Source organism: Monodelphis domestica, chromosome 2 (genome assembly GCF_027887165.1).
Source record: "Monodelphis domestica isolate mMonDom1 chromosome 2, mMonDom1.pri, whole genome shotgun sequence".
In the NCBI taxonomy this organism is placed as follows: Eukaryota; Metazoa; Chordata; class Mammalia; order Didelphimorphia; family Didelphidae; genus Monodelphis; species Monodelphis domestica.
Genome location: NC_077228.1, coordinates 146,752,645 through 146,773,318, shown reverse-complemented (window position 1 = coordinate 146,773,318; position 20,674 = coordinate 146,752,645). Strand labels below are relative to the sequence as shown.

The window sequence follows — 20,674 nt, the reverse complement described above, 5'->3', positions numbered from 1 at the left end:
AAAAGGGATTAGGAAACTGGAAAACAAGAATGATTAAAAAAAGCTAAGGTCCTTATTTCAAGGAACTTAAGATTTTGTATCAGAGATAAAGCATATACTCAAATAATTGTAACATAAATTAGAATATGCAGATTCATTCATTACTAGACAGTTTTATACTTGTAGAAAAATGAGAAAAAACAATGCCTCAGGTCAGCTTTTAAGACCAATCCATTTGGTTTGGGAAAAATCTCAAATGCTGTCCAATGAAGGGAAACCCCAAGACATTCAAGGGAGGGGAACCACGGGATTCAATCCATTTGATAGCTTCCTATTTTAAAAAAAACTGATACTTGCTTAGAGACTCAAACTCAGTTGTTATAATGCTACCCAAAAACATGAAATGCTGTCAGCACCCTTTAAATTGTGGTGTTCTGCAAAGAAACACCGATTGCCTCACACCAGTTATATTACAATTGTTTACAGGGCAAGCCTCTAAGAAAATAAGTGCAAAGGAGAAGTTCAAAAAAATACTATTTGGGTATTTGAGGAGGGAGGACTCAGTCTTTGCTGGGGGGGTGGGGTGAGGTGGGAATCAAAGAAGCCTTCATGGAGGAGGTTGCCTCCCTTTCCTCAGAGAGCAAAGACTTCCCTCATGGTGGCATTTGTATTACATGCTGCAGATTTAGCTTGTAAAGATGTGACCATAATTTACTAACTTGTTACATGGCTCTGGAAGGGGGTGGGGAGAGGTTACTAAACTTTTGAAAATCACATCTTTTTTAACCAAAATAAATTGTTTTGTGTATTTCTATCTCTGACCCTTATTAATACAAAGCTTTTTGCTAAAATGACTGTTTTTGATTCTCACTTCTAGAACTGCCTGGGCTTGGAGTGAATGAGTAGCAAACAGATCAGGTTGGAAGTTTCACTAAAATGGTTATTTCCAAATGAAATTATACCAGTTTAATTCTGCCTTGGATCAGATACTGTTTATATTAAAATGGAGTAAAGTGTCCTTTCCAAATCTTTGAAGCAGGCATCACATATAATTGGCCTTATAAAAATAAACTGACTAGCCACTCAGACAATCCATCTAATCTGTTTCAGGGGAAAAAATTAATCTAGTAATGTTCTGGTTTCACCAAACCTCTGTATATTTTGATTTTTTAAAAAGAATTACCAGTTCCTGAAACTTTTCATTTTTCCATGATTCCCCCTCCCACTTAATTATACCCACTATTCTCAAGAGAACTTTAATGAAAAGAAGCTTTTTTTTCCTTCTCACTCAGTGCAAATTTGTAATATTCAGTCAATATTGATGCTTTCCTGAAAATATTTTATGTCCTTATTTCTAGGACAAATGAGGAGCTAAATTAAACAGCAATGAAGATGTTTTTTAGTAATGACATGTAAACAGATCTTATTTCACTAGAATCAAAAATAACGACAGGCTCATACTTTTCAAGCTTGGTTTCAGGTCCCTCAATTCTGAGTTTTTCCGAACTCAAACAATTATTTCTTTCAGTCTTTCAGCCTCAGAAGGCCTTTACTTATTATTGCTTCTCTGTTTTCTTCTTTTCCTCTTTCCCCTCTCTCTTCATAGGCTGCCTTTCTTCCTCTCCTGCACCTTACCATATTCTGGTCTTCTCAACCCTCTGCTCTTCTTTCTTGATGGTCCTCCTTTTGCAATCACATTCATCTCTATATTTCCAATAGTCCCTTATAAGGTGGACTTCCAAAATAAATCTGCAGTTCAGATCTTTTTCTTGAGTGCCAATAAGTATTTCCAACCACAGAGGACATCTCAACATGAATGTCCCATCAGCACACCCAACTCAAAACTGAAATCCTCTTTCTTTCAAAACCAATTCTCTTGGATTCTCTGTTTCTATGTCAGCATCATTCTTACAGTTAGACAGTTGAAAATTCATAGAGGCATCTTTGACTCTTTCCTCAAAGACCAATTTGCAATTTTTCATCTCCTTCCCTACCCTATGCCTACATAGCACAAGCTTTGCCCATAACTGATACTTAATAAATAGTTGCAGAATAAAGGAAAGAACAAATTAATGGCCTCTTTTAATTTTATCGGTGCCTTCCTTGGACAGAGATCTTGTTGCCATTTGTTTTTCCTTTATTTATATACCCAAAGCATTGTTAAATTCTTTTAAAAAATATTTACTTGTCACATATTTCAATAGACAATTAATTTTCCTATAGCTGGCATTTTTGTTCCTACAATGCTTCCTTCAAATCACTGACAGATTAATCTTTCTAGAAGACAGTTTTCCAATATGATTCCACTGGTCAAAAGTATCAGTGGCCCTCCAATGCCTATGAAAGTAAAACTTTAATACTATAAACCTTGTCCTTATTTATCTTAGCAATAATATTCTTTCTCTCACAATCTTCCTATTGTTTATCCCTTATTTCTGAGACAGATCAATGGCATCAACATGAGTGATATATTAACTTGGTCATGGAATTGAATTTTAGTGAGATAGAATTGTGTAGAATCATTAGTTTCACTCTCTTCCAGAATCACTGAAATCCAACAGCACAACAAAAACCAAGCTCTTAATGTTCTACAATGCTTGCTGTAGCTGCATTCATGGCCAATGGTACAAATTGTTCTTGTCCACACATTATCTGCTAGAAGAAGTCTTCACATGCCTGGGGTAAACATCCCCTTAAACCTGTTTTAGCCTGTCTGTTGTGACGGTTATATCTGGGTGTGACCACTGTGCATGCTCTAGTTTCTTTGAGCCACAGGTGAGAGTTGGGTTATAGGTAGAAAGCAAAGATGGATAAGCAACCTTGAACAGACTCAGTAAGAGTCTTACCAGGGGTTCTAGTCTTTCCTAAACATTCATAAATTTCCAAGAGCTACATTATAGTCAAATTAAACTATTTTCTGTTCCCCTAAAACATTGTTCCTACTTCTTCTGCTGTAGAAGCTCCAAAATAGAGTGCTAGATCAGAAGAGGATACCTTTTTCTCAATAACCCCACTATAGCCCTTCCCCCCTTTTTACCTGTCCAGATTTTTACCACTGTGTTCCCAAGGACCATTGGATCATGGAATCTCTTCCCTTAAAACCCCAATCTACCTTCTGATTAGACTCTAGTAGGATCCTCCTTCCATACAATTGTGTGTTCAGCTCTCTTGTGGTTCCTAACTCTGAGGTCTATATGACATTTATATCCTTTGCCATTTGCTCTGCCATTATATCCTAAATACCTCTAGATTTTGTCCTCCAAGCCACTGAGATGTAAGGAATGCTGTGCCTTTCCATTGACTCTATAGCTAAATTGTTCAACATGTGCTGCCTCCATAAGTAGAATGGGAGCTCTTTGTGGCCAAGCACTGTCTTACTCTTATATTTTATATTCCCAAAGCTTAAGACAGTGCTTAGCTCATTGTGAATAGACACTCTCCTATTTAATTCTATTCCTAATAATTGCCATCTAAATGGTTTTCCATCAATTAGAAAATGGTTTTAATGAAATACTATTGTTCCATAAGAAATGGAGAAAAGACAATCACAAAAAAAAAAAAAAACAACAACTGGAAAGACATATAAAATAATGCAAAATGAAGTGAACAGACCTGGGAGAATACTGGACACAGAAATAGCAATAATATATGATGATTGACAGTAAATGTCTTAACTGTTGTCAATAATGTAAAGGTAAATGACAACCCCAAGGGACTCATGATGAAAAAGCTTATCTACTACTCTGATGGAGTTTAAATGCAGATCGAAGCATACTATTCTTCACTTCACTTCCTCCGTAAATTTTTCTCTTGTGTAAGTGATATATGTCTTCTTTCACAACATGATGAACATGGAAATATGTATATTTCCTGTCATCTTGGGGAGTTGGGAAAGAAAAGAGAGGGTGGATCACAAAATGTCAGAAAATTATTAAAAGTTTCATCCACACATAAAAAGTTTTCATTTCATTTTTAAAATCATGAATTGTCATGTTAGCCCTACTCATACACACGGACATCTATCAATTGAGAGCCTATATCTCCTTTAAGGCCCAGTTCAAATACTTCCTCCTCCACGAAGGCCCTCCGGATTCCCAGTTGAAATTCTCTTAACTTCATGTCTGGTAGCATATTATGCCTCTCTTCTGCATTTACTTAATTCATGCTTGAACTACAATTTATTTATCTATCCTACTCTTTCTATCCATGCTCCATATAGGTAGGGACTATTTTTTACTTTTCTTCATATTCTTCTAGCACAATTCTTAGTAAGTACTCATTAAAATGGACAGTTATCAAGTATTACTAGAACAAGATCTTTGAATTTCTTTCACATTTTGAGTGTGTGATCTTTGAATTCATTATTATTATGATTATTACTGTTTTTATAAAAAACTCAAATGACTATAACAGAAATCTGAATGTACTGACCATGTGGCTATTTAGAATGTGAAGAAGGATGAATAAGAGAGATACGACAAAAGAAAGAGAAGAGAGACATAAGAGAGAGGAACACAAATAGGTGACAAAGTAACAGCCTTCAGTGATGCTCTAGCAAAGGATTAATGAAGAAATGAAACAAGTTTTCCATCTGAAGAAGAGGGGAAAAAAAATTGGAGAAAACATGGTGGTGGCATGTGAAACCATTGTAAAGAAGAAGGAGGGCTTTTCCTTCCTTTTTTTTTTTTAATGGAAAGGGTTGTATGGTTTGTTCCACTAGTTAGATGTGATACTAGTGGAGACAGCTGAGTGAATCAAGTGGTGAGAGAGTATGGAAGTTGAGGTAAACCTTGTTGATGGAGGGGAGATGGCAGGATCTCTCCTTCCCTAAGGTGAATTGAAGCAGGGGGTTGAGGCTTTCTCTCTCCCTTTCTTAAGGGATATTTAACAGACTAAATCCCTAGAGCACCCAAAGAGAGCACAAGCTGCTGGAAAGAGATGTCTGTTTTCCCTGTCATCTACCTCTGGGGAAGATTTGTAGTGTATCTTCCTAGATGGAGAATATGTGACAGCCCTAGTTTGGACTTGTCACAGGAGGAAACAGGACTCAAGCTTTGAGTCCTGCCTCAAATTACCCAACACCCCTCCTGCTGAAGAGATAAGCCAAACCCAAATCTGACTTAATCTAAGGATCTATTTGAAAGGAGGGGGGAGAAATAAGGTTGAAGAAAAATGGAAAGAGGTTGCCCTATTAAATTAAGCCCACAGCAGCTAGGTCAAGAGGCTAGTGCCTGAGTCCACAAAATGTCTCATCCCCTCTCCCAGCTGACTGTTCTATTATATCTAAGGTAATATATCAACATTAAATTTTAACCCAGTTCAGAGAAGGCTGGGAGAGACCAAAGGAAATAAGAGGTCTGGGTTTTGTGTAAGTCTCTTTCCAGCTCCTCCTCAGGAACAGAGATCTTGCTGGCAGGTGGAGGAAACAGTAAGATGGATTTCTTGGGGAATACAGCTTCAGGAGCTAAAGGCAGGAAATCCGGGTCCTCTTGTGATTTTGGGCAATCCCTCAGCCACTCAGAACTGAACTTCACAGCTCTTAGTCCTGAATCCAAAGATGCAGGGCTATCCAGAATTCTCCTCAGCCAACACTTCTGCCCCACAATCCTTTGTTGTCAAATTGTCACTGCAGTGCCTTTCAGTCAAAGCATAGGATTCCAAAGGCCTCTCTTTTTTCTAAACCCTACACCATGCTATGATTTTTCCAGAGATGCAGATCACCACACTCTTGTTAGATTCTACTTGTTTCCTCACCCAATGACTTACAATGCCAACACATCTTTTTTTTTTATTTCCCCCAAATTCTTCAGTGGTTTTTGTTGACATATCATTAAGGTATAAGACAAAGCCAGGGGTCCAAATTCATGGATAAAAAGTTAGAAAATCCTCTTTCCTAGTAATCCTGCTAGCCCCTTTCCTCAATGAGGCTCTCTGATGGATATGTAGAGAAGATACCTTCTCTAGTGCATCTAACAGAGCCTGAGAAACTCAGGAACACTAATCTCTTGAATTTACAAAACTGTCCTCAATATCCACCTTAGATTTGCTGATCAGTTACTGATGTTCAAGAATCACGAAATGGAAAAACCAGTCAGTGGTCCTATGGCCCAGGCCCAGCTCACCTAACCAGAGCCCCACTTTAGCTACTGTGAATTTCAAAACTACTCAACCCTATTCAGACCATTCTTTAGAAGATGGGATTTAGTTATTTCCTGATCAATAACAATAGAGATACTTGGAATAACAGAATCAGGTCTTGGAAACTACAATCTCCACCCTACTCAGGGTAACAAGATTAGGAAGGGCTTCAGCAAAACTCAAGATTTAATTATTTGAGAATATGGCCTTCAACAGACATGTGCAAAAAGGAGAGACCTCTGGGCAGTCCTGGGTCAAGCTAGAGCCACCATTGGCACATGTGAGAGACAGGAAGTGAGGTAGAGGACAGCCTCAGGAGTTCTCATGACTTCCTGTGAGGAGGGAGAGAGTGAATTGGAGGTTGGTGCTTGGAGTTGGAGGAGCCCACAGACTGTTTTCTCCAGTTTGGTCACATGAGTGATAGGGACTGATCTCATTCCTTGCCTTGGCTATCCAGGGCCTTGTGCTCCACTTTGGCTCAGCCTGAGCAGAGTGGGTATTTTAAACCCTCTTTCCTTCTCTCCTCTTTCCCTCTTTCTCCCTCTCCCTCTAATACTTTCTTCCTCCTGTTTGTAATTAAAACACCATAAAAAAAATTGGCAGCTGACTTGAGTGTTTCATTTAGGAATTACATAGCTGAATTCCTTGGCAACCTTAAATTAATATATATCAGCCTTTTAAGGTGATTTCAATTATCACACTGCCATGGGTCTATAGCTCTTTTGGAGTGAGGAAATTCAGGTTGCTCTTTCCCTAGGCTCCTCATGAAAAAGTAGAAGGAAGAAAACTAGTTGGAAGTTGTAACCTCTTTTTAAAAATGATGTAGTTGCTCTCCCTCCACCCTCACTGAAGTAAAAGTTGAACACAATGATTGATTTATGATCCCCCAAAGCATATAAATTAATCTCATTGAACCAACACTTTGCCACAAGTAGCTCTGTTTAAATTCCATGAGAAGGCAAAACCATGTCTACAATCCCCTCAGAGTACACCAAGCAATAGGAAGTTCCTGATATGACCATATCTACAATAAAGAAATTGAATAATGATAGTGATATCACTAGAATGAAATTTATGTTATATCTAAGCTATAATGAACAAAAACCAAGAAAGTAAATTTAGCTTTTCCTTGATAATATAACTGCATTATATAGCTAATCGATTGTGTATGTTTCTTTTTTTATAAAGTAGCAATTTCTTTTTAAAAATGGGAAATTAGTCAAGTGAAACTGATTCCATTCAAATTATTTAGCCAGTTACCATAAACTTTGAAATGTATGCTTTTTTGTTTTATTGAGAATTATGGATTTGCACTGCTCTATTTTATTCCTATTACATTGTCTGCTTTGAGACCAAGGGCAAAGATGTGCAAGATTTCTGATCAGAAGAAGAAACATAATCTATGGACATGAAAGAGAGTAAATTGAATTGATTCTTAGTTACAGAACTTCTTACTTTGGCTGGGTTAGTTTCCTACTAACTTGACTTTTTAGTTATAAATCTGGTGAGTCATACGTTTGGGTAACAGAGAGAATATTTCATTTTTTATCTTATAGATATAACCCCATTGGACCCATAAAAAATAAGCTTTGCCTTCATACTTGTATCCAACACCTAAGCAATTAAGTAAAAAAATCAATAGATTCATTTATGGTTGCTGCTGGAACTATCCATCTCTCAGGCTAGCTATTAGAAGTCTCCAATGGCCACTAGATGTCAGGCTTGCAAAATAATTAAATGGACACCATAAGACCATCTCCTGGACTTTAAAATTGTATGTGAGGTTTGCTCATTTGCCTGAGTGGGAAACTGCTACCCTGATGGCTGTAGCACAAGTCACGGGTCTTCACTGATATAGACCTGTGCCATTTGGGAGGTCATTTCCAAATAAAAGTTTCCAAGCCTGAGATTTGTAAAAGTGTGATTGTCCTTTAGGGGAAATTGTTCTAGTGCCAGGGACAGAATTCTGCTTGTTTTGTCTTCTCTTGACCAGCTGTTTGATATCTTTGCTGCCAAGGGAGAAAGTCAATCAACAAGTGTTTATTAAGCAATTACTATAAGGACCAATGTGGCAAAGATATCCTTGTTTTGCCAGGCCAGTGACTTATACATTTTGACCAACTTTCATTAAACATCTAATATGTATAATGGGAGGCAGATATTAAGGTTATCTAAACTGTTACTGTTTTGATGGAGTTAAGATAGCAATATAGCATGTAAAAGATAGGTGTAAAAGAAAGTAATACATAATAAAAGAAGCATAAAAAAAGTGATGTGTGAGCCCCAAGGGAAAAATCCAGGAAGCATGAGCCTTTTCAGTGACAATGCACCCTTTGATCAGAACTTTTAAAACCTCCTCATTCTTTAACCTCTTCAACTCCCATGACCTCAGTCTCCAAGTATCTCAATCATGCTTTAAAATTTTCATATATTTGATATCCATCCAATCCCCTTGATGAGTGAACCTACCACAGAGGCCAGAATTCCTCCTGGGTTATCCCCCAACTTATATTCATGAGTTGGATCTACAGGGGACCACTATCCCAAGTTCAAAGTACACTGTGATCTTCAATCCATGATTCCAGGGTATGAGTCACCATTAGTACATTTACCTTGTCTCTAGTTAACCAGAAGACATAATAAACTGTATGACAATTATTAAAATACTAGAATAAAAACAGTAACGTACAAATTTCTCCCATAAATGAGGCATTCTTTCTCATAAATGTATATCCATGTCAGCAGGGAGAATAGGCACACACAGACTTCATGAATAGGAAACAAACATAGGAAATTCATGTGGCCCATGTACATGAAAAGAGGAGGCACTCACATTTCAGATGCTATTGAAACACTAAGTCCTGTTGATCCTAGTTTCAGTCTTATCTTGATATTATTTCACTCCCTGGCTGAAGTCAGTCACTATAGCCTCCATATTCCATCTCCATTGAAATCTTGGCCTAAGAAATACAAAACTATTTTTCTAGAAAGAGAAAACCTGAGTTCAAATCCTATCTCAGACATTCCTTAGCCATGAGACTTTGGGCCAATCATTTAACCTCTGTTTGCCTTGTTTCCTCATCTGTAAAATGGTAAACAATGGTACCAATGTTCCAAGATTATTGTGAAGATAAAATGCAAAGAACTTGGAAAACTTTTAAGCATCATAGAAATGCTAACAGTATTGTTATCTTACAAATCAGCAGAGACTTCTACAGTTCTCTTTTTTATAGTATCCTTTCCTGGACAATTTGAAAACTCCACTGCTAGACTCTTTAGCCAATCTGGGTACTTTACTATTAAACTCTCCAAAGCACTAACACTCATCCTAGTAAAGAAGCTGATAAGATTCCTGATCTTTTCACATGTAAATAGCCCATTTTAAGTTTCTGGTTCCTTACAAATTTAAAATGGACCACATTACAGGACTAGAATATGCCATTCAAGAAATCTAATGCCTTTATCTGGTACAAATGGACCATTCCCAAGTCCAAAAATCAACTTGCTCCAAAGCTTATACCAGTCATTATTCTGCCTGTAGGGGATAAAGGAGTAGGATGAAGTTCCTTAATGAGGAAAGACAGAGAAATCTTCCTAGAGGTGGTAGCTTTTGAGATGAGGATTAAAGGTTAGGAATTTATCAGAGAGGGAGTTCTCCAGAAATAAGCAATGATATGAGAAAAACTTTGGAGAAGGGAAAGTACAAAGTGTATATGGGGGAGAGTAGGAAAGTACTAGAAAGAACAAAGATAGGATGTTAGATTTGGGATTGTCTTGAAAACCTGGCAAAAATTTATAACTTTTTTAATAGTTTTTATAGCTGGAAATGACCTTTGTGACACAAGTGAAAGTTGGATCCTTGAAAGGTGATGTGGCTTCTCTAAGGCCCTAATTGATGCAAGTGTCCAAGGAAGGCCTAGAACTCACATTTTCTTGACTCCTTCTATTATACTATACTATTGCTGGATGCACAGCTAATAACCTAATAACTCTCTGTTGACCATGGCTCACTTTAGTGGCTATAGTGTTCTTTTCCAGAGCCAAGAATTGCCTCAGGGTGATTACCACTCCCCCATTTTGCAATTTATGGACTTTTGGTTTATTGAATGCAGCAGCTGAGCCATCAGCACCCCTAGCAGCTGAGGACTATCTGTTTCTTTCTCAAAGCCAAGAATTGAGTGAGGGCAAGTACCACTCCCCATCTCCCCAGTCTCCTCCTTTTTGGATGTTTCTCTGGGATGTTTCTATTTTCAGACTGTCATTCTCTCCCCAATCCCTTTCTTCATGGATACCCCAGTGTTCAGGTGCCAGGAGCAACACCAGTTTATCTTTTTACCTCCATGAAAAACCCTTTTATTATTACTTTTTGGTAGTTTTATTTTATTGAGGCTAATCACTTATTACATTAAACAATATATAATCCCTTTTCAAGGCTGTACCTCCCAATTGTATTGAAAATCCATTCCCCATACCCTTTGGGGGTAACCCAGTGCTCTGGTGTATGAAGAACCCTAGATTATAATCTCATCTTGATGAAAGACCCTTTAATTATTTCTCTTGGTAGTTTATTTATTCAGGTTGACACTATGCTGTCATTTATCTTTTCCTCTACCCTTTATAAAGAAACTGTGGCTTCTGTAGTTCAGAAGGAAGTGAGGACAAAAGTGTGCAAATGACTGCTGTACCTGGAGAAAGGCTGGCATATGTAAAGGGATTCCAACAGTTATGCTGTTCTTATGACACTAAAACCAGTAGAGGGATCCTGGGAGATCCCATGTACCACCCATTCTCTGACTGGGGATGAGAGGTCAAAGTGTTAGCTCTCTCTGAGTCTGCGATCAAGGTTCTGGTTCAAAGCTTAAAAGACTGGTCTTTGACCTATGCTGGTGAATTGAAAGAACAGTTATGATTCAATGGAAGAAATAGGCAGGGCTGTATGCTATGACTTGGTCAACGATCCATAACCTAAGAAAATAGAGTCAGAATTCTGATTCAAAGGCTAAAAAATGACACTGTCAATGTGGTGCTTCACCTTTTTGCAGATCACCTCATCTATAAAATGGGCATAATAACACATAATGTAGAATCTATACCTACCTCATAGAGTCCTTGTTAGGAAAATGTAAAATAAGTATTTATTAAGTGCCTAATATGTGCCAGGTCTCAGATATTTATTAACACTATGAATTTAGAGAAGTCACTTAATCTGATTTGCCTTGGAAGGAGCTAAGTGGTTCAGTGGAGATAGCCTTAGAGCTGGAGCCCAGAAGACTTGAATTCAAATCTGGCTTATAACACTGACCAGCTGTGTGACCCTGGATAAGTCACTTAAACTCTGCTTTAATCTACTAGAGAAGGAAATGGCAAACCATTCCAATCTCTTTGCCTAGCTTCCCATGGATAGATAGGATGTCCACAGGGTCACAAAGAGTCAGACTGAAGGATTGAACAACAAAATGTGCTGGACATTGGGCTAAGTGGTATGCAGATATTATCGCAATTGTTTTTTTCAACAACCCTTGAAGTAGGGATTATCCTGATCCCCATTTTCCAACTGAGGACCCTAAGGTATTTAGAGGTTGTGACTTGCCTATATCTGATGTAGGATATGAACTTTCTGACTCTGGGTCACAGAGCTCTCTGCCTTGTGCCAACTAAATGCCTAAAATACTTTGTTAACCTTAAAAAGTTATGAAGTAAGAATCATCTCTTCATTTTGAAAGTGAAGATGAACAATGAAAGAAAGACAAGATGTACGGGGCATTGTTTCTCCTAGGAACTTCCCAAATAATGTGGTACTATCTCTTAATATGACAAATGATGGTTAAAGATACAACTTCAGACAAATCCATTTTATTTTTTAAATTTTATTTAATTAGATGATTTACAATAGTTTTCCATCCTTACAAGACTCGTGTTCTTTCCCTACCCTCCCCCCACCCCTTTCCCATATCAGATAAATCCATTTTAGAGTCAGAAGAACTGGTTGAGTTTAAATCTCAGTTCTTCTGTTCACCCTGTGTGAATCAGACTTAACATTTGTTAGTTTGGACAGGTCCCTTTAACATATCTGGACTTCACTTCTCTTTTCTCTAAAAATGAGGGAATTGCTGTACAATCTTTCAAATCTCTTACCTGTTGAAAATTCCACACTATTTGGAAAGTTCCTAGGAGAAACAATGCCCCGTACATCTTGTCTTTCTTTCATTGTTCATCTTCACTGTTTTTAAATGAAACACAGCTCTGAAATAAATGCAGTCTTAAGTGTAACTACATGAGATGCCTAGAGACAATGCTATTTGAGAAATTATTAAAAGAGCTGGGACTGTTTACTCTGGGGAAAAGACTATTTTAAGGACAGGAGTGGTTCCCACCTACAAGTGTGGTAAGGACTATTATGTGGGAAAAGGATTATATTTATTCTGTGAATTCCAGTGGCAGAAGTATTATTCTCTGAGTGGGAAAGTTAGGGTAGATTTGGGCTCAATGTAGGAAAGAACTTTCTACTAATTCCAATATAAAAATGAAGCCCACTGCCTCCTTTGCTGGTGAATGAATTATTATCTGAAATTGAGTGAAGGCTTGCTGTGTACTTGTCCAAGAATGTGTTAGTGTCTGGCTACCTGATATGCATTTTAGAAATAAATGTAGCACTCCATGAAATATAACTGCATTTTAGGAAAACTTTAATGGAAATGCTCTGTAGGGAGGCTCTATCTTAATTAGAATGTTCAACATATTTCAGAATTTAATCAGTTCTAACACATACATGTTACTAAAAACTGGCAATCAACATGGAGAAAAATATTAGCTTGAACAAAAACTCAAAAAGCCTCTTAGATGAAGTATTTGTTGAAATTCAGTCACAGGAATTTAATACTCCTTCTTTGTTTGATTGAGAAGATTCTCGCATGCAGAAGATATAACTGTGATCTCAAAGCATTCTTGAAACTCCACAATTCTAGACTTGATGTGGTTTATCTGAATTGTTATACATTATTTTTTATTATGAACTCATTGAATAAATTATATTCTCAATTCTATCACTACCTGTGAAATAGAAATGTCTCTTTACCACTCTGAGACTTAATTTCCTCACCTGGCACCTGAGATCTCACTATATAATCCCTAAAATTTTCCAATTTAAAAGAAAAATTGGCTATGATGGCAAAAAGCCACCATTTATCTTACATTGGCCAAGAAGACACTAAGATAGGAGTCGTTGTCAAGTGTCTGGGTAGATAACCAGAAGTCATTCCATCTCATTTGTTCTAGAATGTTCATGTGATATAGATCAACAAGCATAAGAGAGAAATAAGTTCTCTCTTAGTTCATTATCTGGCAACAGCATATTTGCCTTATGTTGTTTACTTGTTTCAATCTTGTCTGACTCTTTGTAACCCAATTTGGGTTTTTTTTTTTTTTTGAGCAAAGATACAAGAGTTGCTTGCCATCTCCTCTTCAGCTCATTTTACAGATAAAGAAACTGAGGCAAATAGCTTGCCCAGGGTCATATAGCTACTAAATGTTCAAGACCAGATATGAACCCATGAAGATGAGTGTTTCTGACTGCAGGTCCAGCACTTTATCCCGTGTACCACCTAGTTGCCCACTCTATATTATGCTACCTTGCTATTCAATGCCTTGCTATTTTCATGGCTGTCATTTGGAAATCAGATAATATTGGAAACATTTTCCTGTGTTTATTGGACTCTAGTTAGATCTTCATTCAATTGATAAATCAAATATCAATTGTACATTAAATGCCAAGGAACATGCTAGGTCCTAGGGATACAAAGATAGAAATGAAATAAAAATTATCCTAGAGGAGCTTGCCATATAAAGCATTAAAGAATTATATATTGAGTCTGGACTCTGGAAAAAGCCAAATGGAGAGAGTGTTTTTGTTTAATTCAATTAAACAAATATTTATGAAGTGCTTCCTATCAATATACTTGTATATCTATATGTTTATATGTATACTATGCCAAATTATATTCAAAACAATTAAACAAACACTTATTGAGCTCCTAGCTACTATGAGAGATACAAAAAAATAAAGCCAGCCATCAGCCTTTCATTTTAGGAGCTCAAAAATCTAGCTGAGCAGAGATGACAATGCAGACACGCAGTACTAAGCGTAGCCACTCTAGACCACTTTCACAAGCCCAACAGGCAAGAGTTAAGATTTCCAGAACCTTGCTACTATTTCATCTCCCCTAAGTTTTCTAGGGGAACCTATAAGTAGGTATGGGTCTTTCTAACACTAATACTATCTGAAACCCCATTCTGATATATTATCCTAATTACCCCTGACAAGGATTAGCACCTCAGTATCATTTGCTAAGGCTTGTTAGCATCTTCTCAGTGTCATTTAAGCAACTGATATCTCGAGCATCAATCAATATAGAATAGATTGTACAAAGAGATGTTTATTGAGAAGATTGGCAAAAACAAAAGTATGGACATATTCTCAAACATAAACTGGCTATTACAAATAATCTTGACCCCAAATTTACTTCCTAATGTGGCATAGACAATGGGGAAATCACTCTTCTTTGCAGAATATGGTGAGTCAGCTGCCAGGTTGATTAACTACAGGGCTGAGTCATGGTGATTGGTCCTCAAGGTTGCTCTGGCTCCTCTTTTGGCTCAGTGATACTGTCATTTTTTTTTAAGCAGTCTTCTGGTGTTTCTTCTTAGCTTCTGAAGTTCATTAGATCATTCTGCTTCCAGTACTCTTCACCTAAGAATGAGAAAGAGTAGATACTACAGAGAAAATAGAAACAAAGCACCACATTTCCAGTCAAACATTATCCTGGAGAAGGATAGGATTATTGCGCGCTCTCTCTCTCTCTCTCTCTCTCTCTCTCTCTCTCTCTCTCTCTCTCTCTCTCCCCCCTACTGAAAGTTTTGTTTTACTTGCCAAAAGAGAAAGAGAAGGGTTGAGTTCCTTTATTGGAATCTTTTGTACCTATCCTCAACTCTAGTTCAGCAATCAGTTCAAAGACATTTCTCAAGTACACAGTGAGAAAAAAAAGGAAATGGTTGTAGGATATAGGAGTATTCTATGAAGTGGAGGGCAGGGTCCTCCTTCATACACAATGATGCATTTCTAGAAAGACTCTCTCAAGCCTCCTTCTGGATTAGCATCAGAACAGAGAATAATAGAAACAGAATAAGAATGGATCTCGGAGAGCAACGAGTTTTGGGCTTGACTGGAAAGAGTGAAAGGTATAGGGGCCAGAACCTGGGGTCAGGAAGACCTGTATTTAAATCCTCAGCTGCAAGATCTGGTCTCTCAGGGCAGTCATTGGATCATGCTTCAGGCATCCTTTCTTGCTACCGGAACTTCATATCAGTGGGTTTACCCGAACGTTCTGGGGTGGGGTGGGGGTTCCTCCTACCCTTCCAATGCTTTGATTAAAATTTCATTCATTCTTTACTAAACTCCATAGCATTAGGCTTACCTTGATTTTTGCATCGTGATCTTGTCATCATCCACAAATGTACCAATTCTATGTTTTTGATCCTGAAATTTCTTTTCTGTTTACAATCTGTTATCATGATTTCAACTCTCCTTCTGCCTTGTAAATCACAAACCTTGGCTACATCCATATAATGACCCCTAATTCTTTATTTCTTTCCTAAACTATCACCTATACCTTCCTACAATCTCCTATTTTCTCTATCTTGGCCTCATGGTGAACTGGTTTAACGATTGACTAGTCTCTTCTTTTGCTTCCTAAACCCTTTAATCTATTGTAGATCTTACCTTTCCTAGGCTTGTCCCTGTATTTTCCCTGTGATCTGTTGCCTTCCCTCTTGGATGCAGTTGGAGGAAATCATGAAATCATACTGACTGAATCAACTACAAACTTAGGTTACATAAATCTCACCCTTCACTGTGGCAAGGCAATTCTTTTACATGTCTCTAATTGATTGATTCACTATCCTACTCACCTAAGCAATTTCTTCAAGCCTTTTCAATTCATTTCAACCCTCAGAGGGTTCCCCATTCTTCTCTTTGCCTCATAACTTTGCCTCATATTTCATTGAAAAAAAAATTGAGGCTATTTGCAAAAGCTCTTTCATAACACTAAGGCACATCCTAACATTTTCTTCTCCTTAGCCCCTGTCTAACATAAAGAGACAATCTTTTTCCTTGCCAAGGCAGACCCCTTTATAAGCACAAGTCATCCCAGCTATTCCATCTGCTTCCCCAACAAATTGCTCTCTCTATCATCCCCACTTGCACTTATCTTCAATCTATCATTGTCTACTGTCTTCAAGATCCTCCATCTTAAATCTATGATTTTATGACTGTTCTCTTTCTGCACACTTTGAACTTAAGGCTATCTCCATTTGTTGTCATATGGATATCCTATGAGGCCATTAGCAGCATTCCCATTGTAACCTGATGGGAAATGATCACTTTCACAGCATGATTTCTTATATTCCTTTGTTGTTAGACTTCATCAAGTAATACTTCACTTAATTTCTCCTGCCTCTAATTCCAAGTGGCTAAGGCATGTAATTCATAGAATCACAGAATGGGAGAAATTTCAGAGGAAGAATTTAATTTAAAAATACTTATTAATCATTTCCTTTAAGCAAAGAGCTGTCTATGCTGGATGTTAGGAATACAAAGAGATTATATATATATATATATATATATATGCATACATATATATATTAATAACCTTTGGATTAAAAGGCTTGCAATCTAATGGAGGAAAGGAAAAGTATATAAATAGCTATAGTATAAATTCAGAGTAGAGATCTAAATTAATTTAATCCAGCCTCAGATATTTATTAGATGTGCCAAGTGATTTAACCTTTCTTTCAATTTCTTCAATAGTAAAATGGGGATAATATTAGCATCTATTTCCCAGGGTTCTTGTGAGACTAAAGCAAGATAATATTTGTAAAGTGCTTAGCATATTCTCTAGGACAGAGTAGATGCAATATAAATGCTAATTATTATTGTTATTATTGTGATTGAAGAGAAAGGGAATAAGCATTTGTATGGCATCTACTAAGTGACACTGTGTTGTGTGTTCTAATTATTATCTCATTTGATTCTCACAACAATCCTGCAAGATGGGCACCATTATTGTTGTGGGAGAGCTTTGAGGTGGTTCAGGACAGGTTGCCCTTTGTAAGAATGTGAGACTCCAAAACTTAGTTTAAAATTAAAAAGAGAAATTTCTTAATTTGGAAGTCATGTTGAAAGGTCAGGAGACAGTGTGCAGGTATAGCACTGCCTTCCCAAGGAGATAGGGATTGGGTTACTCATATACCTTTGACAGCAGGAAAGGGGGATGAGATGAATCAGGACATTGAGGTTGAGGGTATAAGGAATGATCTGTGAAATTCAAAGGATAATCAGATTAGGTACCTCTGATGCTAATCAGAGTAGAACCAGGAAGTGCATATTTATGTTAATTGAAGATCTAGGGGGAAATCTAAAGTGTGTGGGGGTTGGGGGGGGGTAGTGGATGCTCCTAGAAAGAAATTTATATTCTCTTTCACCTAGTTCTGGAGTTTCCGGTGTCCAGAGGGAAACATGTAGCATTATATCATTATACTCATTTTACAGCTGAGGAAACTGATATAAACAAGTAAATGACTTTCCTAGGGTCACATAGCTAGTAAGTGAATAGGGACATATTTGCACTCAAGGCTTCCTAACTCTAAGTCTAGCACTCTATTTTGCCACCTAGCTTACTATAAAGTAGACTGAAACATTTTAAGATGGAAAATGTCATACGTCCAAGGTGGGCAGGGTAGCTTTAATGGTTTAATGAAAGAAGAGAGGATTTTACCTAACGAAATGAAATGAGATTCTCATTCAGATATGATAGTATGAGCAAAGACATAAAAATAGGAAAGAAAAGATTCAAATATGAAATAATAATCATTCAATTTCACTGGAAAGTAAAGTACAGTTAGTTACAATATGACTATGAGAAGGAAAGCTAACTCTTGTTAAATTTCTTAAACTAATACTGTATAAACTAATACTGGGCCGTAATTGGAAATTTTAACTATATCTTTAATTCCATAGGCCAGTGAGGTAGTACAGTAGATAGAGAGTAGATCTGAGTTCAAATTCAGACTTTTTACTAGCTGTGTGACCCTGGGCAAGTCACTTATTCATGTTTGCCTCAGTTTCCTCATCAGTAAAATGACCTGGAGAAGTAAATGGCAAACCACTCTAGTATCTTTGCTAAAAGAATTCCAAAAGGGGTAATGAAGAGTTGTATACAACTGGAACAACTGAATAATTACAATGAATTTCCTAAAGGTCTCTGGTCTTCTGTGGAGCATTAAGCAATTTCCTTTCAAGTTCATCTCAACATAGTCCATATGTCATAAACCCCAGCCTCCCAAATGTCAAATACAAAAAAATCTGACATAGTTTCTTCTGCAGAATTTTTCAGATTGTCGCATAATTATAGTGAGGGTGGTGGCAAGGGCCAGGAGATTGGCCTGGAGATAACTATCATCCCCAAATATAGAGTTATGCAAATTTAACCAGAAATAGTTTGCTTGTTTCTTTTTTTCCCAGTGTATAATGCTTGATTGAAGAGTATATTCACATAGGTCATTCCTTGCTTAAGGGCCATGAGCTATTTAGAATTTAATCTCCAAGGGAGGACAGATCCTAACAGTAAGCAACATTCATCCCTAGTGACATCACAAAAAGCACCAACAGATTGTCATGGAAGCCAACATTGGCTCCCTTCCTTTGTTACCCATCTCTAGCATCGGATCATTCTGTTCCTATCTTGTATACCTACATCAATTTTTCTAAGGTCGACCTTACTCAGGGCAGTTTTCTGATGATTTAGTTTTCATACAGAAATAAAATAAAGATACTTGTAGGTCATTCAATAGTTAACAGAAGGAGCCTGGCTTAACCTTAGCAGGGAAAAAATATTCATTAAGGACATAGAAGTTGACTCAGCTGTGTAAAGCTCCCCTTCCTCTGAGTTGTCCATAGTTGTCTGCCAGCCAAGTCTCAGAGAAAGGCTGGAGCACACAAAAGGAATGGTCACAGTTTAAATCTTGGATCCTCTGAATTAGTCAGAAGAAACCATCAGACAAAGAAAAATATTCAAGATTTTTTTTCCATGACTATGTGCCTCTAGAAAATCCCAAAGAAATTTTCATTTAGCTTGTAAGAAATGGATTCTGTGGTCAACAAGTACTTGTGGGGAAGATAGCACATTTGAATGATTTTATGTTTAAACATCAAGTATTTTTCTTTAGGAGCATGATTGTAATATTACCCCGTGAATAAAATGATGAACTTGAAATCAGAAAGTAAAGGTTTCAATTCTACCTTTGATATTTCCTACTTAAATGTTTCTCTCTGGCCCTCAGTTCCCTTATCTATAAAATAAGTGTTAGAATAGAAAATCTCTAAGATTAAATTAAATTCTAAATCCTAGAATACCTAGGGGAATGGTTTCTATTGCTTGTATTTTATCTCCATTTCCTAGCACAGTGCTTTGAATATAGTAGATAAATAATTATTAATTATTAATCAACTTATTTATGGGCAAATTTGTTTAATTGTATGGCCCATTTGGCTATGTGAAGAAATCAAGATCATATTTTTACATTGTTATGGAAAAAGCAAGTGCCAGGAACATGCATTAGAAATTAATGTTTAATATAATAAAAAATACCCTGGGACCAATTTTCAATTGAATTTTTCTTACCTTAGAAGTAATCAGGACTTTCAGATAAAAGACCTAGTTCAACATGTTAAACAAATGATTATTAAAGCTAATTAATGAATATATGGATATGTAATTAACTTATGGAAGATTAATCTTAAAGGGTTAAATACAACGAATACTACTGCCCACTTATTAATGAGTGCCTGTGCTTTAGTTGGCTAGGTTAAGGAACAGGTATGGCCATTTGAGGCTGTATTCAAAAAGATACAAAGCTATCTATTTTCTTTCAGGAGTTATAATTCAAAACCTCTTGCTGCCCTGGGAGTATAACACTGAATTTAGAAAGGCATAACACTCATAATGATCCTAACATTATTATTATTAGCTTATTGTCTCCAAACTCCATCTTTTGATGAGAAGCTTCTAAAATATTATTTGGTTCATCACAAGAAATGTCAATAAATGATTATCTAAGCTAATGTTTGAATTTCATGTTGAAATCTTAGTTGTACTAATTCCTCAGAGCATATCTGTCAATGGAACAAAATGTCCTTATATTGTTTTGCCCAAAATTGTGTTATCAGGGGAAAAAATGTTGTTGTTGCTATCCAGTCAAGCCCTACTCTTCCTGACCCCATCTGGATTTTTCTTGGGAAAGATACTGAAGTATTTTGCCATTTACTTTTCCATCTCATTTTACAGATGAGGAAACTGAGGTAAACAGTGAAATGGCTTGCCCAGGGGTACAGCTAGTAGATTTCTGAGACCAGATTTAAACCTAAGTCTTCCTGACTGTCTATGTGTTTATATCATTATTTAAGTATGGTACATATACATACCATGAACATTTCTTATTAAAGTGT

The 20,674-nt window shown here is 36.9% G+C and overlaps 1 protein-coding gene across 1 annotated transcript in view; it reads right to left on the bottom strand.

The window, feature by feature from the left end:
• Positions 1 to 14,531: 14,531 nt before the first annotated feature.
• The window catches only part of RGS7 (regulator of G protein signaling 7), a 742,720-nt gene continuing 736,577 nt past the window's right edge, over positions 14,532 to 20,674 (bottom strand). The window contains exon 17 of the mRNA XM_007481562.3: positions 14,532 to 14,863. Coding sequence (XP_007481624.1) covers positions 14,834 to 14,863 — 30 coding nt within the window. The 3' untranslated portion in view covers positions 14,532 to 14,833. The remainder of the gene's footprint in view (positions 14,864 to 20,674) is intronic.